The sequence below is a fragment of the Mesoplodon bidens genome (genome assembly GCF_964165515.1).
Source record: "Mesoplodon bidens genome assembly, chromosome: 9".
NCBI classification, from domain to species: domain Eukaryota; kingdom Metazoa; phylum Chordata; class Mammalia; order Artiodactyla; family Ziphiidae; genus Mesoplodon; species Mesoplodon bidens.
The window spans coordinates 65,822,037-65,839,516 of record NC_138166.1 but is presented as its reverse complement, the minus strand read 5'-3'; the positions used below and the strand labels follow the sequence as shown (position 1 = coordinate 65,839,516).

General features: G+C 43.7%; 1 protein-coding gene across 9 annotated transcripts in view; it reads left to right on the top strand.

The window, feature by feature from the left end:
- The window catches only part of ELMO1 (engulfment and cell motility 1), an 813,276-nt gene that overhangs the window by 773,250 nt on the left and 22,546 nt on the right, over positions 1-17,480 (top strand). For all 9 annotated transcript variants that reach the window (XM_081244556.1, XM_081244561.1, XM_081244557.1 and 6 more), the window contains 2 exons: positions 4,387-4,499; positions 14,205-14,312. In XM_081244556.1, coding sequence (XP_081100682.1) covers positions 4,387-4,499; positions 14,205-14,312 — 221 coding nt within the window. The remainder of the gene's footprint in view (positions 1-4,386; positions 4,500-14,204; positions 14,313-17,480) is intronic.

Sequence of the window (17,480 nt, the reverse complement as noted above, 5' to 3'; positions counted from 1 at the left end):
ATACAATTATCACCCTTGTAGTGATTATATTTAGGGGAGAAATAGATGATAAACATGGTAAATAAGATTGTAGCATGTTAAAATAGGATACAGGAATGCTCACTTCAGCAGCACATATACTAAAATTGGAATAATACAGAGAAGATTACAATGGCCCCTGTGCAAGGATGCGTGAAGTGTTCCATATTTTCAGCAGGTGCAAACTATGACATATAGAATGGATAAACAACAAGGTCCTATTGTATAGCACAGGGAGCTATATTCAATACCCCATAATAAACCATAATGGAGAAGAGTATGAAAAAGAATATATACAATAGAATCACTTTAATGTACAGCAGAAATTAGCACAACATTGTAAATCAACTGTACTTCAATAAAATAAAATTTTTTTTCAAAAGAGGATACAGGAAATAAAAAGCAGAATAAGGGAAATGGGGAGTTTGCGATTTTAAATAAAGTGGCAAGAGTAGATCTCTCTAGTTGGCATGGTGACATTTGGGTAAAGATGTGGAAAGGACTAAGGGAGCAGGCTATGTGTGTATGTGGGAGAAACAACTTCCAGCAGAGAGGATCACCAGTGCAAAGGCCCTGAGGTCAGAGTAGGTCTGGGCACTCAGTAACAAGGAGGCAAGTGTGGTTGGAGCAGAACGAGCAATAGGAGGCGAGGCCAGAAGGGTAGCCAGGAGCCTGAATTTGTGGGACCTTGTTGGGGAACCATTGGCACAGGGGGCTGGTGTGCTCTGACTTGGGTTTTTTGTTTGTTTGTTTGTTTGTTTTTTTTGCAGTATGTGGGCCTCTCACTGTTGTGGCCTCTCCTGTTGCGGAGCACAGGCTCCGGATGCACAGGCTCAATGGCCATGGCTCACAGGCCCAGCTACTCCGCAGCATGTGGGATCTTCCCAGACCGGGGCACGAACCCATGTCCCCTGCATCGGCAGGCAGACTCTCAACCACTGCGCCACCAGGGAAGCCCTGACTTGGGTTTTTAATGATCTCTCTTGCTGTTGTATAGGGAATAGACTCCAAGGAGGCAAGTTTGGAAGCAGAGAGGTCAGTGGGGAAGTTATTTCAATAATCCAAGAAGAGGTGATGAGAAGTGATTAGAGTCTCTACCATAGATTATATAGATTTTGAAGATAAGAAGCAAAGGTATTTACTGATCAATTAGATGCAGGGTATAAGAGAAGGATGAACTCAGATTTGGGGCCTGAACAACTAAAGGACAGAGTGAGTGGAGCAGGCTTGGACAAGGGGATCAAGAGTTCAGTTTTGGACCTGTCAAGTTTGAGGCATCTGCGAGATATCCAAGTAGACAGCTGGATTGATGAGTTTGGAGTTTGGCTGAGAGGTCTAGGTTAGAATTATAAATTTGGACATAGTCAACAGAAAGTTGGTGTTTAAAGTCGTGAATCTGAAATAGAAGAGGTGCAAGGAATGACCTTGGGGACCCTGTAGTAAGACAGAAACAGATAAATTTCTGTGAAATAGACACTGTTACTCAGCCCAAAGTCTCCCCAGAGCCCTTGTAGATCAGGGATTGGCAAACTATATAGCTCTTAGGGCAAAACTGACCCACTATCCGTTTTTGTAAATAGAGTTTTATTGGAACACAGCCACGCTCCTTTGTTTTCATGCTGTCAACTGCTTTCACTCTACCATGGCAGAGCTGAGTAGTTGCAACAGAGTGTATGACCCACAAAATCTGGAACATTTACCATCTGGCCTTTTACAGAAAAAGTTTGCCAACTTCTGTTCTAGGTGAACACCAGATGGCAGCTCAGCAGGGCAGACCCCAGGTCCAGGAAGGAGTCTCACGAGTCTAGTGGTGCTGTCTGTCCTCTGCACAGGGCACTGGCCTCATTGGGCCTGGTCTTGGGATTCTCTTCAGGAAAAAGTGTTAGAATTTGAATTGCTCTTCACACACTCATTTATTCTCCCTCCTTTAATCTTCCTCCTTTTATTTATTTACAGGGCTTTTAGATAGACTTAGGGGAATACTTATCAAAGCAAAGCCAGTGAACCCATGACCTTGACCTCATTAGCCCCAAGCTGAGAATTTCAAAACCCAATTCCAGCCCATGGTTATTACCTGGATTACCCTAGAGGTCATATCTCATTCACAGAGACACCATATAGGGATTACATATGTTTTCCTAATATGAGTGAATTCGGTAACTACCGAGTCCATTTGCAGGGAAAGAAGAGGATATAACTTAGGGGGGAAACAAAAATCTGTTCCATTTCCCACATTGCCTAATCATGTTTTGGAGTCCTTTGGGGTTCATAACAAGAAAAGTTAACTCTTGTAGTGCAGATCCACTTATTCTGATAGTCTGTCTCCGAAGATGGTTCATCATGGAGTGTGTCAGACCCAGATGAGCTCATCTGGGTCTTACACTAAAAATCATAAATCATCAAGTTCTTTCAATTATTTCCTCCTTTTGGCCCTTGTCTCTGCATCTTCATCTCCATTTTAATAACTAAACTCTAGCCTAGTAAAACTATTATTTAAAGATACATCTCTAACCTAAGACTTGATGAAATTGCCAGATTCTCTCTCCCATGATTTCCCCATCGCCCCAACTCGGAAGCCAGGAGTGGTGATTTATCGTTGTGTGCAACTGCCCTGGCAATTCCCCACCTTCTTCTCCATTCAGAGCAGGGTTCATCAAAGCTGCAATTTGCTGAGTCCATTCTACAAAAGCTGAACGCTGATCATAGATAGTTTTAGTGATCTGAAAGCCTGAGATGAGACCCTGTGAGACCCACACTGGAAAAGCAAATGCAAGTAAAGCAAATGCACCAAGCTGTGCCTCTGGGGCTGAATCTTCACATTAGGCTTTATAAATAGTCAGTTGGAACAGTATTAAATTACAGGGCATTTGAGGCCATTTAAGTCTAAAATATGTATTACAGCTTTCTAGAATACCTTGTTAGATGGCCAGATGCTTTTATATCACTTTTTATTCTTTTTTTTTTTTTCTCACGGGTAAATAGACGCAGTTTGCACAAGAAACACTTGAGTTTGTACCCCTATTCAGGGCTTCAGCTCTGTAAACTCTTTCCCATCTGTGAGATGGGAATGATGATATTAATACCTGTTCCCAAAAGTTGGCGTTTTTGTGGTGGGGAGGAGGGAAGGGGTGTTAAATGAGCTAAAATTGCATAGTACACTACCTGGCTCATAGCACACACTTACCGAGTGTCTGTGCCTTCCGCACCTGGAAACAGAACACCATGTGAAGACAGATTGCCTGCAATCCAGAGCAAGCCCAGAGTTAAGGCTGAAGCTGACAAAAACGTGAGCCTTGACAACAGTGTAATATGGGCACCAGGAATATTTGGCTTGAGGAAAGAAGAGAATATTATCAAAGCAAATTCAGTAACACCTTGCATTCCTGCCCAATGCTTACAGCTAACTTACACTCACACTGTCTCCTTTGGGACAGGAAAGATTCTTATTCCCATTTTACAGATGAGGAAACTGAGACTTACAGGAGCTACCTGAAATGCCAGTCATGGGCAGAGCCTAGGTTGAAGTCCTATCCTTCTGAGTTTGGGTCAGTGCTTTCAACACTGCTCTGAGGGCTGGACTCGGGGTCTCTCTATACATCCTCAAGTAGAACAACTCTAGCTTTACTAGACTCAAATGCTAGGGCACTACATAAAATTTCACATGATAAAATATCTCTGCTTTTGAAATAAAAGATTTAAAACCCATTGCACTCTATTATTATATCTTCACAGCATAGTGCCTCTAAACCTAAATTACATTGTATTACCCTGAGACAAGATGCAAATAAGCCTTAATTTATCCTCTCATTATCCCAATCTCTGTGGGCTACAATCTGGGTCGATGTGTTGTTCCCAGTTGTAAGTGACAGAATCCAAAGCAAAATGTGGTCCTGTACTTTGCCCGATACTGTGTTTGCTGTGGAATGGTCATCCTGTGGTTGTCCAACATTCCTTTTTGGTCAGATCACAAATGCAGTCTAGGAGTTTATCTGCTGTAGGGGGGCAGAAGATGACCAGAGATTCATTGTCTCAGCAGAGCTGAGTGAATTTTTGCGTAAATTTATATCTGTGGCTTCGTAAAACAAGAGAAGAAATTTCTCAGGAGACCTTGGTCTAGAAAAACACCACTGAAGTGACTGGTGCTCTTGTGGGTATCTGTAAATGTCAGAGAACCTATAGTGTTATTAGAATAGATAACCCTTTCCACTGATGCTTAATAAATGATTCTCTAAAGCACCCACTTGGGAGTGTCGGGTTGTTCATGAAAGGTTACAGCTTGCACTCGCCTGCCCCATCTGCCCATGGTGCCCTTTCAGCCAAGTGCTGTTCTCAAGGCACGCTGTGGAACATGTGTTTATCCTTTCACAGGGAACTAAAGGAGAAGATTCAGCCAGAAATCTTGGAGTTGATCAAACAACAACGCCTGAACCGCCTCGTGGAAGGGACCTGCTTTAGGAAACTCAACTGCCGGCGGAGGCAAGGTATTGTTTGGGGCCACTCCAGACCTAGCAAGGAAGAATAGTGGCCTGCCCCCTGCGGAATCACATGGGCATGGGTGTTGGTTTAAGGGTAGCCTATGCAGCATTGTACTCAGGACAGGACTAGCAGTCCAGGTAAGTTCTGATTTCCCATGTATACCCAGGGAGAATCAAAATCTAGAATCACCAGGAGACCCATGGAACTGAAGAGCCACCTGGGCCATTTCGTGCCTCAAGTTTGCCAGTAGTGGTTCAACAACAGCTAACGTTATTGAGAGCTTACCATGTGCCAGGCTCTCACTTTACCTATGTTAATGAATTTCATCTTCCCAGTAACCCTATGAAGTAGCTATTGTGATTACGCTCAGTTTACAGATAGGGAAACGAAGGCAGTGAGGTGTGAAGTAACTTGCTCAAAGTCACAGAAGAGCAGGGATTTATACTCCGGCAACTCTATGGCTCTAACTTTTAATGATTCACTATGCTATCAGGAGAGCTGGCACCCACTGTTGGATTTGATCTTGAAATTTTCAGCATGGATGGCCCTTATTTTCAAATCCCCATACTGATTCTCTTCCAAGTCAGAATTATTTTATTTGTAGATATAAGTAACAGTGAACCAAGGTGGGATAGAATCAATTTTCATAATCTTGTAAGACAAATTTCTGAACTGTCTCTATAAACTTTAATCCCAAAATATCAAGTTAAAATGGATGCCATTAGACTAGTTCCAATATGTGGAAAGAATTTCCAGCTGTTTCTTAGCCAGGGAAGTAAAGTCCCTTGATTGCTTTCTTGACATACTGCTCATTGCAAAGTACTCATATCATACTGTCCTGGAAACAAATAGTCAGAAAATAAAATTGAAAGATAAGATTTGGGGAGAGGTGAAGAGATTGGGGAACAGTCAGGAACAAGCATAAGCATTAGCAACTGTACCAAGAACAAACATCAGTTATGGCCCCAGAGAAACCCTGGCAGATATTTTTGTTGTTGTTGTTATTGTTTTGTTTTTTTGCGGTACGTGGGCCTCTCACCGTTGTGGCCTCTCCCGTTGAGGAGCACAGGCTCCGGACACGCAGGCTCAGCGGCCATGGCTCACGGGCTCAGCCGCTGCACGGCATGTGGGATCTTCCTGGACCGGGGCACGAACCCATGTCCCCTGCATCGGCAGGTGGACTCTCAACCACTGCGCCACCAGGGAAGCCCCCCTGGCAGATATTTTTGAAACCCAATGGATGCCCTGCTCAGACACAGACTTCGCCCACTAATGACAAACATCACTTCATGTTTATGCTGAGCCCATCCTCCCGGCCATTTACTTTTAATGGCTTTGTGCTGAATATTGAGTAAATTCAACGTATTTCGAATGTAAGCATTAAAAATCATTATTAAGGAATGTCCAAAGGCAGAACTTCCTTGACGAATGAAAATGCAGGTTATTCCCAGAGGATAAGAAACCATGACAAGGGCTTCCCTGGTGGCGCAGTGGTTGGGAGTCCGTCTGTCGATGCAGGGTGCACGGGTTCGTGCCCCGGTCTGGGAGGATCCCACGTGCCGCGGAGCGGCTGGGCCCGTGAGCCACGGCCGCTGGGCCTGCGCGTCCGGAGCCTGTGCTCCACAACGGGAGAGGCCACAGCGGTGAGAGGCCCGTGTACCACAAAAAAAAAAAAAAAAAGAAAGAAACCATGACAATGAGCTTCAGGCTGGGCCTCAGGGGAGGATAATGGGCAGAGTAAGAAAGGGCTGAGTTATAGCTGGGACCGACAAAGGCTCACATTAGGAAGAAGGAACTCATCTCTCCCATTCAGCCATTGGAGGACTGGTTCACCCCCTCCTTCCTCACTGCATTCCTTGCATTTGGGCACCTTCATCAGAGTGAATGCTGTTCTAAGAAGATAGTGTGGCACAGTGAGGAAGACAAGAGCCCTGGAGCCAGATGAAGTGGGTACCGTCCTACCTCTGTCCTTGTCCAGCTCTGTGACCTTGAGCAGTTTCCCCATCTGAAATGGGGTTAACAATGCCTGTCTCCTAAAGTTATGGTGAGGAAGAAAAGTGGTCATGAATGCAGCTCTTAGAAAGCAGCTTTAAACAAAGTAGCTACTGTTTTATTCTGGATGATCCTGTAGAAAAGAACAATGAGCTGGGGGTGAGTAGACTTGGTTCTAGGCTTCTCAACTCTGTACTTACAGAGTTAACCACCTGGGTGTTTTTATGCAGAATGCGTGACCTCTTAGGGCCACAGTTTCTCATCTGTTAAGTGGGAGAATAGGACTAGATGATCTATTAGTTCAGTTAGCCAGATTGCCTACTGTATGCTCTGATCTCCTCATTGCCTTTGGCAAAATCAATATTCAGGGTATATTGCCCACGTAAGGTGATTTATAAAGTTTTTATTTACCTGACATTGGGCAAAAGGCACAGAAGTGGGCGGAGGACAGGTGGCAAATAGACACATGCCACCAAATGCCTCCGCTCATGCCTAGCTAGAATCCTTCGGAACCTAATTCAGAGAACCCAATTTGACCTTCCAGTCTACTCCACCATGAGACTTCCCTTTCTAGGCTGAAATGGGTAGATTCTACTTGAATAATCCTGTTTCTAGATGTCATAATTACAGTATTTTGGCTAAAAAAGTGTTAGTTCCAAATATGCCGCTTTTTCCAGTTTTCTAAAAATGAATTACCTACTGAAAAAAAATATTAGCATCTAGATTATAAATTTATTAGTTAAACTCCCTAGGGAGCACGACCATCTGTGTTTAGTATAAAATCATCCTTCCAATTGAAGGAAGGCTTTTTGGTGTTTGGTAAATTGGTCTAAAATCTGGTGACTAGCTCTGTGTGCTTAAAAATACGGATAGATAGATAGATAAATAAATAAATAAGATTCAAAGCAGACTATGCTGAAATTGGTTTCCTATCACCCCATCAAAACATTCCATTTAGATTTACCCACATTAATGAGGACATGGTGTAAATTCATTTTAATCCCTTTGAGAAAGGTGAGATCTCAGACAGGAACAGCCATGAGCCATCCCAGGTTAAAGAGCAAGCACATGCGCAAAGGGCCCGTGCGTGACCACACTCCCTCTAAACTTGTCCAACAGTGAGTCAAACACAGATGAGTGGGCTTCCCTGGTGGCACAGTGGTTGAGAGTCCGCCTGCGGATGCAGGGGACACAGGTTCGTGCTCCGGTCTGGGAAGATCCCACATGCCGCGGAGCGGCTGGGCCCATGAGCCATGGCCGCTGAGCCTGCGCGTCCGGAGCCTGTGCTCCGCAACGGGAGAGGCCACAAGACTGAGAGGCCCGCGTACCGCAAAAAAAAAAAAAAAAAAAAAAACACACAGATGAGTGGATTTAAGTATTAACTTTACAGGGGAAAATAGGAAAGAGCTTCCTGTCTCACAGAACTGGAAAGGAGAGGGGCAGCTGTAGAGCCCTTTAGTGTGCCCTGTTTGGCTAGAAGGCCCCTGAGTTGCTACGTGCCTGTCATTCTACCTGCCTCATTTGCAACTCTGCTACTTGGTTAGTCCAATGTAGATATATACAAATCTGGATTTCTGGGAATTCTGACCACAGTAGAACTGAGAGGCGGTAAATCATGGGAGACACATCAAGCTGCATTCAAGTCCCTGCCTCCCCACCCTCTAGCTGGGTAGCCTTGGACAACCTAATAAATCTGTCTGTGCTTCTGCTTCCTGATCTGTCAGGTGGGGATGATATCAGTTCCTACATCAAATCATTGCAAGGGTTAAATAAAATCATGCATCTATAGCACTTGGTGCTCAGCACATGGTCAAACATTCATTAATGGTATTTAGTATTAATTTTAGCTTACAGTTACTCCGAATATAGGTTTTTAAACACAGGCCATAGAGTGGCAATGGCTGTCACAGGCTTGCTTCACTCTGTCCCGCATTCTCTATGGAACGTGAAAGGCTCTTGTTCACAATCCTTCATAACGAGATTGCCTTGCTTCCGTGTTCCCTGAACTTCTCAAGAGAGTCAAGATGAAATCCCAGAAGTTGTCTATGTTCGAGCCGTTATATGCTTCATGAGAATCTACAGGCTCAGGAACTGCCTCCTATTTTCCTTTCTTTTCAGAGATTAGGGCCTTTCAGAATCACTTGCATTGAATAGTCTTGGTAAGAGCCCAGGGCTACACACTGGAGTATCATTTTCAAGAAATGATAGCATGAAACTTTTGCTTCTCGTTGAAGACAGTGTCTATTTTGTTGACCAGTATCCCTTCTCTAAGCATTAACACGACAAACTTAATCTGAAACCCACTGGTGAGTGAAACATGTACCCAGAGGGGTTGGCATGTTCCTGCGCTGAGGCCAAGGGCGGGGTACCTGCCTTGTTCTTTCAGCTCGCTCAGAAGACCTAGAGCTGAATGGTACGTTCAGGCCATTTCAGTAACCATATGAACCCTTTTGGGGAGCAGGTTGTTTCTTCCTCTTTGATTGAAATTTTCTTTTAATATTTAATTAAACCTTATCATAACCCATTTTTACAAAAAGGCAGGTATAAATAAATGCGTTTTTTCAAAAGAAGAGAAGCCAGATTATTTTCAGAAAAAATCACTTTGCAATAGATCAAAATAACAGATAATCATTGTTCTCAAAAGGTGGAGGGACCAGTAATGTGAATGAGAGGGGAGATTAGGAGATTGACTAGGAGATTAGGAAGGCACTAATATTTGAGAGCCAGCTCTGTGGAAGGTGCATGATGGATACTCTATATATATTTTACTCATATAATTATTAGTGTTACTTAACAAAGGAACCATAGGGGTCCCTAAGGTTTTTATAATTTGGCCAAGACTCCATAGCTGATGTGTAAAGACCAGGTGTGTAACTCAGGTCTGTGTGACTCCAAAGTATCAGTTAGGCCAAACCATCTTTAAAATGACTGGGGGGCTCTGGAGTTATCTTTTGCTATGAAAGGAGCGTCTTCAGGGAGACAGAATTCTGAATCAAAACAAGAGTATCTCATTCTGAAGAATGTTGAGTGAAGTGAGGAAGATTTGAAAGGCGGAATGACCTTCATTCTGTATCCGTAGTTGTCTTCCTTTACTGGACCAACAGAGAGATCTTATATCTCATCACCTGGAAGATGATATTTCCCTTTAAAAGCATTGCTGGGGTTCCTCATGTTTTATGACTTGGAAACGTTTGACCCTAGGCAGGAAGCAGACCTTCCCCTGAGCACACTGAAGATTTTGCACATTTTAGGTTAACCTAAGAAAGACCCAAAGTCCTAGTGGAAGTGCCATAAGATTTCACTTTAGTAAAGGCCACCTGTCTCCCAAACACAGGACTTTCAGGGCCCCCTGGGCCAGCAGCCAGCTGCCAACTGTGGGCTTTGCGCACAAGACAAAGATGTCCCCGAGTCCATGGCAGAGTCGATCAGGACTCGGTTCTTGCTGTGCCCTGTGCCTCACTTTACAGTCCACATTTCACACTCAACAATGGTAGCTATTATTCAGCTTGCCCGTCTCCCATAAACACCTGCTGGCCGACCCAACACTTGTCTCCAGCCTGGGTATGAAGAGAGACAATGAGCTGCACTGTTCCATATAGCTACCTATGGCTATTTAAGTTAATTAAAATTAAATAAAATTCAAATTTTCTTCTATTACTATTGAATAAGCAGGTATAGAGTATTTGTATCATTGCAAAAAGTTATATCAAACATTGCTGCAAGAATTACAGTTGTCAAGGGTGATTAGCTCCATAATGATCTATGTGACACTGGGAATAACTTTAATCAGCGCTGGAGACCTTCTTACCAGGCTGTGAGCTTTGAAACCAGCTTTTCCCTCTGAACCTTCACTCACTCACTCACTCACTCACTCACTCACTCACACACATACACACACACACAAAAGAGTGAAGCACAAAATTATCTCCATATTTTCAGTTTTTGAGTTGGGGGAATGAAAAGATGGCTATTAACGTACTAACATTTCTAATTGACTGAAAGACCTCTATACTAACTCCTGTTTTCTCTTTAAATGCTACTAAACATTCTTTGCTAATGTTCTCACTGCTTCCTGCTAATTGCTTTTAGTGACACAATCCACTCATTCATTGCCCAGAGGGATTGGGGAACTAGTAACATCATGCTGGGTTTTGAATAGAAAATACACATTTTTCTTACCATAAAAGAAACTGCAAATCAAGCTGCCACTGGTGGCTGACACTACAACTGTCTTACCCAACAAGTCGGTGCGCTCTGCTTGTCGGAGGTGGCATCTCTGGTCTCCTTTATAGCGGCTCTGCCTTCAAGACAGCCACACACAAGTTATGATGCCTCTAAACCTTCTCAGAGCTAACGACTCCAGCCTTTATCCTGAGAGAGATACTGGCTGAGTATCCACCCATTTGTTTATGAGTCAGAACAACCTTCCCAAGCCGTTCAGCCCCTTTTCCAATATTTTGTCATCCATCCAAGACTTCCTATTTGATGGGAGGAGCAGAACACATCACTCACGTCCATGATGCACAGATCTTTTGCTCTCCACCATTTTAGTAGTAGACAGAGAAAGAGGAACTTCTATAGGATAAGAGAAGAGGTAGCCAGAGGCAGGAGGAAAACCAGAAGCTGGTGGTGTCATAAAAGTCAAGAGAATTTAAGCCTCTGGAAAGAGGAAAATCTGTCAGCTACACCCTGTATTGTTATGGCAAGGTTCCAAGTAGCCTTTTTTGTTTCTTTAAACAAACAGCTTTTCAAGGAAGACGGTTGTTTTACCTCCCAGAACCCTGATAAATAGCCACTGTTTTCAATAGTTTCTGAAAGTTAGGAGTGTGTTGCACAAGAGATTTTCCCTATTCCTGTTTTTCCCTGTAGTATAGGCAGAGTTGCTGAGTCATGGTCCCTACTTCCCAGACCTGGGAAACAAGTGTTTCCACCATATTTAAGTTGCCACTAAGAGCTAGGGAGCTCCTTCTCCTTGAGCTGCTTGGCTTTGTCCCTCATGTCTGCCTTTCATCCTAATAATTTTTGCTACACCCAGTAGAGTACTGTAGGCACTCTGCAAATATTTACTGGAGAAATAGACATAACGTATTAAATAGACAACTTATGAAAGTATGCGCAGCAAATTTTTGAAGTGTTGCAAATGAATGTAAGTTGTGCATTTTACTCCACAGTATATGTTTGTACCACTTAAATTTCTCAATGCTCCCCCAATTATATTGAGGATGATTGATGCATTTGTGCCATATTGACCCTTGGGCTTCAGGTTACCACTGCCAATCCCTAGAGTTTACCCTGGTTTGAAAAGTGAGGGATTTCTAGGAAGAACAGGCTAAGACCTCACTCAAAATAAGACCAACGTGTCCAAGCACTACAGCTCACCAACTTCCTTCCCAGCTTTCTGTCACCCTTTTTCAGTTGCTCACTTAGCCAAAGTCCCATCTCAGAGGTAGCAGGGGAAGGAGACCTCTCTAGGAAATATTTCCAGCTGGCTTTGTAGCCATCACAGTTCATTTAGACAAGGTGAAAGGTCCTTTGTGGGGAAGAAATCTCTACAATTTCTCATGCCAGGTTCCCAAGAGCACTGTTGGTGCTCGTGGCCAAAACTTGGCCCTCTCCTTTGGAATTGCAATTCCTATTGTGATTACAAGTCAAATTCCCAAATGTGTTCTCCTCATGGAAAACTGCCTAATTGAAATGGTTATGAATCATTCAGGGATAACTTTATTTTCTCTGTTTGAAATGCTCTCCCAGAAGAATGACCTGTGCTGTTGAGTGTGTGTGTGTGTGTGTATGTACATATATATAACAGAATTTTGAAAATTTAGCAATTCCAGATGTTTTCCTAGCGCTCAAAGCACTGTTTCTTTCCTCTCAAATTTTCCCACCAGCGTTTAGAGTTTTTTAAATATATGGATTGCCATATTCTGGCTACATTCAGGAATTCTCAAACCCTGTTTATAGATGAGAAAGGAATCACAGAGGCATTTTGCTTTTGTGGATCCAGTTTAGGTGTTTTCTTTGTCTATTGTGTGGCTTTTACTTCCAGTTTTAAAACTTTCTTTCCTACAAAAAGAATTGTAGTTAAAATGTGGTTTTGCAGTGAAAGCAATTTTAAGTAGAAGAACATTTTTCTTAAACATTATAGAGACCTTTTTGGTCAGAGTGGCTTCAAAATAATTTGTGTTTGTAGACACAGTAATGGGGTGACTTGACCAAGGCCACTGTGTTTGCCAATTGCATAATGTCACAAAGGGGTTTACAGGCCATGGATGCTCTGTGCCTTAAGCATCTTGACTGGGTCCCCTTGGGTCTTCATTTATCAATTTAGCCAACAGCAACTGTGTAACTTCCACGTGCCAGGCACTGTGCCAAGGGACCAGTGCAGTGCAATTGTGAAAGACAGTGGTTGTCCTCAGAGCGCCCTGGCTTCTCCACACTGTCAGGGCTGATGTGTGTCCTGGAGTCCTCTTCTGTCAGTAACCTTTCACACTGCACCCACTGGGGCAAGTTGCTTACCTAGGGTCTATGGCAGATAATGGGGAGTACTAAGGGTCTTAACATGGGAGCACCAAGGATCCAAGGAGATGCTGGAGCAGCTAAGAGGATGGGGAGGGTCCCTTTGGCTGCAGTAATCAGAGAGGGCTTCCTGGAGGAGGCAGCATCTAGCACAGCCCTGAGAGCTGCACAAAGATTGCTGTCACAATCTAAGTTTCTTATCTAGAAAGAGCACTCTCTGCCTCCTTCTTGCTGCCTCACCAGCTTATTCAACGATTTTTATTACATTTGGGGAAGTCAACTTAAAGAAAGGACTTCTTTATAAGAATGATCCTAAGGTACTGGTCACACTTATTTAAGAGAACTAAACTCTAGGAATGAGAGAGGAGATGACTGCAATATCCTCATTCTCGGATAAATTTCTGAATTATTAGCGTATTTCCTCATGAATTCCATCCCTTGTGTGTATCACTAGCTTCCTAACAATTTATTCATTGATTAGTTTGTGTGCATAGGCCTCAGGGGTGAGGGGTTTGATATGCCAACTGAGATATGGCACAACCATCTCATCAGTCTTAAAATCTCACAGAGGAAAGTGGAAGCAGGAAAATTCTGAGAAAGCTTTTTTTTCTTCATCTCCCTCCCCACTTTTGTCAGGCCCAACTGAATAAGGACTAATCCCCTAGTCATTATAGATACTGAATGAAATAACCCTCTGGAAGCCACCACCTCAGAAACCCTGTTGCCATTGTCCTCAAAGGATTTGATAACTTTCCCAGTGGTACCAAATGTCTACCAAGAAGGACAGGAGCTAACTAAATATCAAAATCGAGAAGGGACGGGCTTCCCTGGTGGCGCAGTGGTTGAGAGTCCGCCTGCCGATGCAGGGGACACGGGTTCGTGCCCCGGTCTGGGAAGATCCCACATGCCGCAGAGTGGCTGGGCCCGTGAGCCATGGCTGCTGGGCCTGCGCGTCCGGAGCCTGTGCTCTGCAAGGGGAGAGGCCACAACAGTGAGAGGCCCACCTACCGCAAAAAAAAAAAAAAAAAAAAAAAATCGAGAAGGGACTAACTGCCAGGGCTCTAGAAGTCATTCCTTCTTGAGGACTTAAAATCGAAGGAACTGCGTGTTCTCCCAGGCAAGACTATGACGAAATAAGGATGTCAATATTTTTTGGAAACCAGAATCGCTTACCTGGCAAATTTGTGTTTTGTTTCCCCCAGACAAGTTTTGGTATTGTCGGCTTTCACCGAACCACAAGGTCCTGCATTATGGAGACTTGGAAGAAAGTCCTCAGGGAGAAGTGCCCCACGATTCCTTGCAGGACAAACGTAAGTGCCTCTCCTGTATTGGAGGCCTGAGTTTTGGTTGCTTGTTCGTTTCCTGGTCACAGAATATCATGCAGAAAGACTATCAACCTAAGTAAACCCACTAGGCATGTCTCATCTAGCTGTGAGTCCTGGCCTGAGCCATCTCTCAGCATAAGACCTTGATGGATTTGTGGTTTGGGACTGAAGAGGGGAGGGTGTAAAAGGAATGCTCACCTATCTTTCCTAAAAGACGTAAACCTGGGGTTCAAACACCCACTTTTACGTTACTTCTCCAGGTGTTATTCTAAGGAGCAAAAACAATATAAACCTGATTGTTAGTTGTCTTTTTCTGATGACCCAAAATAATTTCACATGAATCATGTGCTTGATCTCACCACGTTTATGCATTAGAGTTTACTGTATCCCACATTTATAATGCAGAGCTAATGGCAGATCCAAATATGGCTAGTTTACTTCAAAGAAGTAACTCAGACACTCAATAGCATTCTATTGTTTCCTAAATATTCCCCAAAATACATATTATTTATACCGATTTGCTATTTCTGTACCATGTCTTTTAAAGAGCCAGTCATACGCTAGATTATTTTAGCCCAACACCAAAGCAGGTTCCAGGTTTTTTTAGACAGCATTAAGTGTACTAATTAAACAAAGTATTACAGAAATATTAAAATACACAAAGGTAATGGATTAATTTGGAAGAGAAATGAGATAAAGTTAGACATAGCCTCAGAGGATATCTCAGGTAGAGAAATCAAAGAATGAGAAAAAAGTAAAGACACTTTAAAATAACTTTCAAAAGTCACCTTGACCCTGCCATGAGTCATAGAAACAAGTCACAAACAGAATCCTTACCTCCAGATCCTAGCACCTTCCCCCTTGTCACCCCAGGGCCTATGGAAGTCAAATCTGTACTGTCTTCCTTGCAGCTCATGGCCAATCACAGGGGAAAATAAACCACAAGTGGCAAATTCCTGACACACTCAGACTCTGGGCTGACATATCAGACAGACAGCCTGGAACATTCTCGCTTCCTCCAGCTTAAAAATGAGACAGTCTGGTCTTCATAGTGTCATTTAGTTCAGAAGGCAATCTTATTTCCTTTCATGGGAGCACTGCCTCTTCAGCCCACGTTATTTGAAACCCAGTACCGCAGAGTCTGGGGCAGTGTCTATGCATTCCTGCTATGAGGTCTCCCCAGGCCTCCTCCTGTGATAAGGACCCTCCCTTCAGGTCTCAGAAAGCCTTCCGCATCCCACCATGGACAGAGCTGGACCCGTGGTTCTCAGAGTGTGGTCCTTGGACCACCAGCAGCAGCATCACCTGGGAAATTACTAGACATGCAGCTTCTCAGATCCTCACTCCCAGACCTGATGAATCAGAAACTCTGGGGATGGGGCCAACAACCTCTGTCTTAACAGACCCTCCAGGCGTTTCTGATGAGCACTCAAATTGAGAAGTGTGGAGCCAGATGTTGCCTGACACGCTTCATAATGAGTCCCTAAATTTGGCTTTCACCAATACGTAAATATTTTAAAAGAACAAGAAAAGTGAATCGACAGTGGGTTGCCAACTTTCAGTTTTGGCAGAAATAAAGGCTATTATAAAAGAAAATCTAACTAAAATTTAATATCACATTCCTTCCATTTTAAAAAGGGCTCTTGATCAAACAAAAGGAAAGACCAGAAAGGCCTAATCTTGGAATAAAGGACAGTCCCTTGTACTAAATTAAATTAGCTGTGTGAAAAACTCACAGCAGTGTCTTCATTTTCCTCTGTTTGCTATTAACTGGTGAAAAACTCACTGATGAAACCTCCCTCGTGAACTCAGAACTGTCCAGAGGCCAGCCATTTGGAATCTCTGCTCTAATGCAGTAAAATGAAAAGTTAGAGGTCAAAGCAACCACAAGCTCTATATGAAGTCTTTCACCGCCTCGTTCTTAACCTGACCAGGAAATAGGGAAAGTGGTCTGGGCAGAAAAACGAAAAAACCACAGCTGGATTCATTCCTAACCCATGTGGCCCAGAGATTGGGCTCTCCCACTCACTGGGTGTGTTATTTATCTCCATAGTTATAGGGGTCTAATCCACTCCTCAACCCACAGATAGGCACTAGATTGGCGTGGATTGTAGGTTTAAATGCAGCACTCTCATTCTCGCTGGTTGTGCTGCTTAGGAAGTCGGTAGCCCTGCCCCTAGAGAAGGTCAAGGCGTGGACAGCACCTGAGCCTTGAGTAGGGACGGTCTCTGGGCTAGAAACCCGAGGGCCGATGCCAGGGAGAGCCAGCTTGCCAGGGTGATTGCAGAAGAGCCACGACAGAGCTGCAGATCTCCAAACAGTTTTTGGTCGTGGCCACAGAGTGAGGCTGCTTCTGGGAAAGGGTGGCATCAGTCCCTCTGACAGTGGCTGTGAAACTCATCCACTCCTTTCCTCTGCGGCCTTTGAAGTCTAGTAATTCAGAGTTCCAGAAGAGCTGCTCGGTAAACAGTTATCCATTGCAAGGCAAACCAAGAATGAGTACCTGTGCAGGTGTGTGCATATGGGAGGATGTGGGGTGTGTGTATGTGTGTGTGTTGAGGAGATTATATCTGTATGCACATGTGTGCCAGGGAGGGGGTATATTTCATGTAATGAAATCAAATGAAACTATTATGTGCCTGAGATGAGAAGGTCCCAGCCTAGGAAACTAAAGTTTGCTGCTTCAGGCCTGCCATCTGGTTCACATTTAATTACAGTTCGCATCCTGCCTGGAGCAAAATAGTCCATCCTCTTGGAGCCCTGAGTCAAAAACCTCATTCCACTAGAAAAATGAGACATTCCTTTAATTCAGTTCAAGTACCCTTGCTCTTGCCGTGTACAATTGCCCTCTCTTGCGACCTAGGGGGAAACTGTCTTCCACCCCTTGAGTTAATCAGTGCTGAATACTGAGATATTGGTGAATCAAATAGCGTAATTGGATCCTCTTAATCCAGAGAGTGCAAGTGGAGATTGAGGACCTCTCCTAAGCTGTTTTCATGTCTAAAGGTTTAGCAAATCTCTCTTCTCGTATTCCTTTTGTTAGGCAGGAAACACGGCCCTTGAAAACCCACATCTCCTAACCCTTTGCCCCACATTCCTTCCACCGGGTTTAGAGAGACTCTCATCACCCCCACTAAGCACCAGACTCCTCTG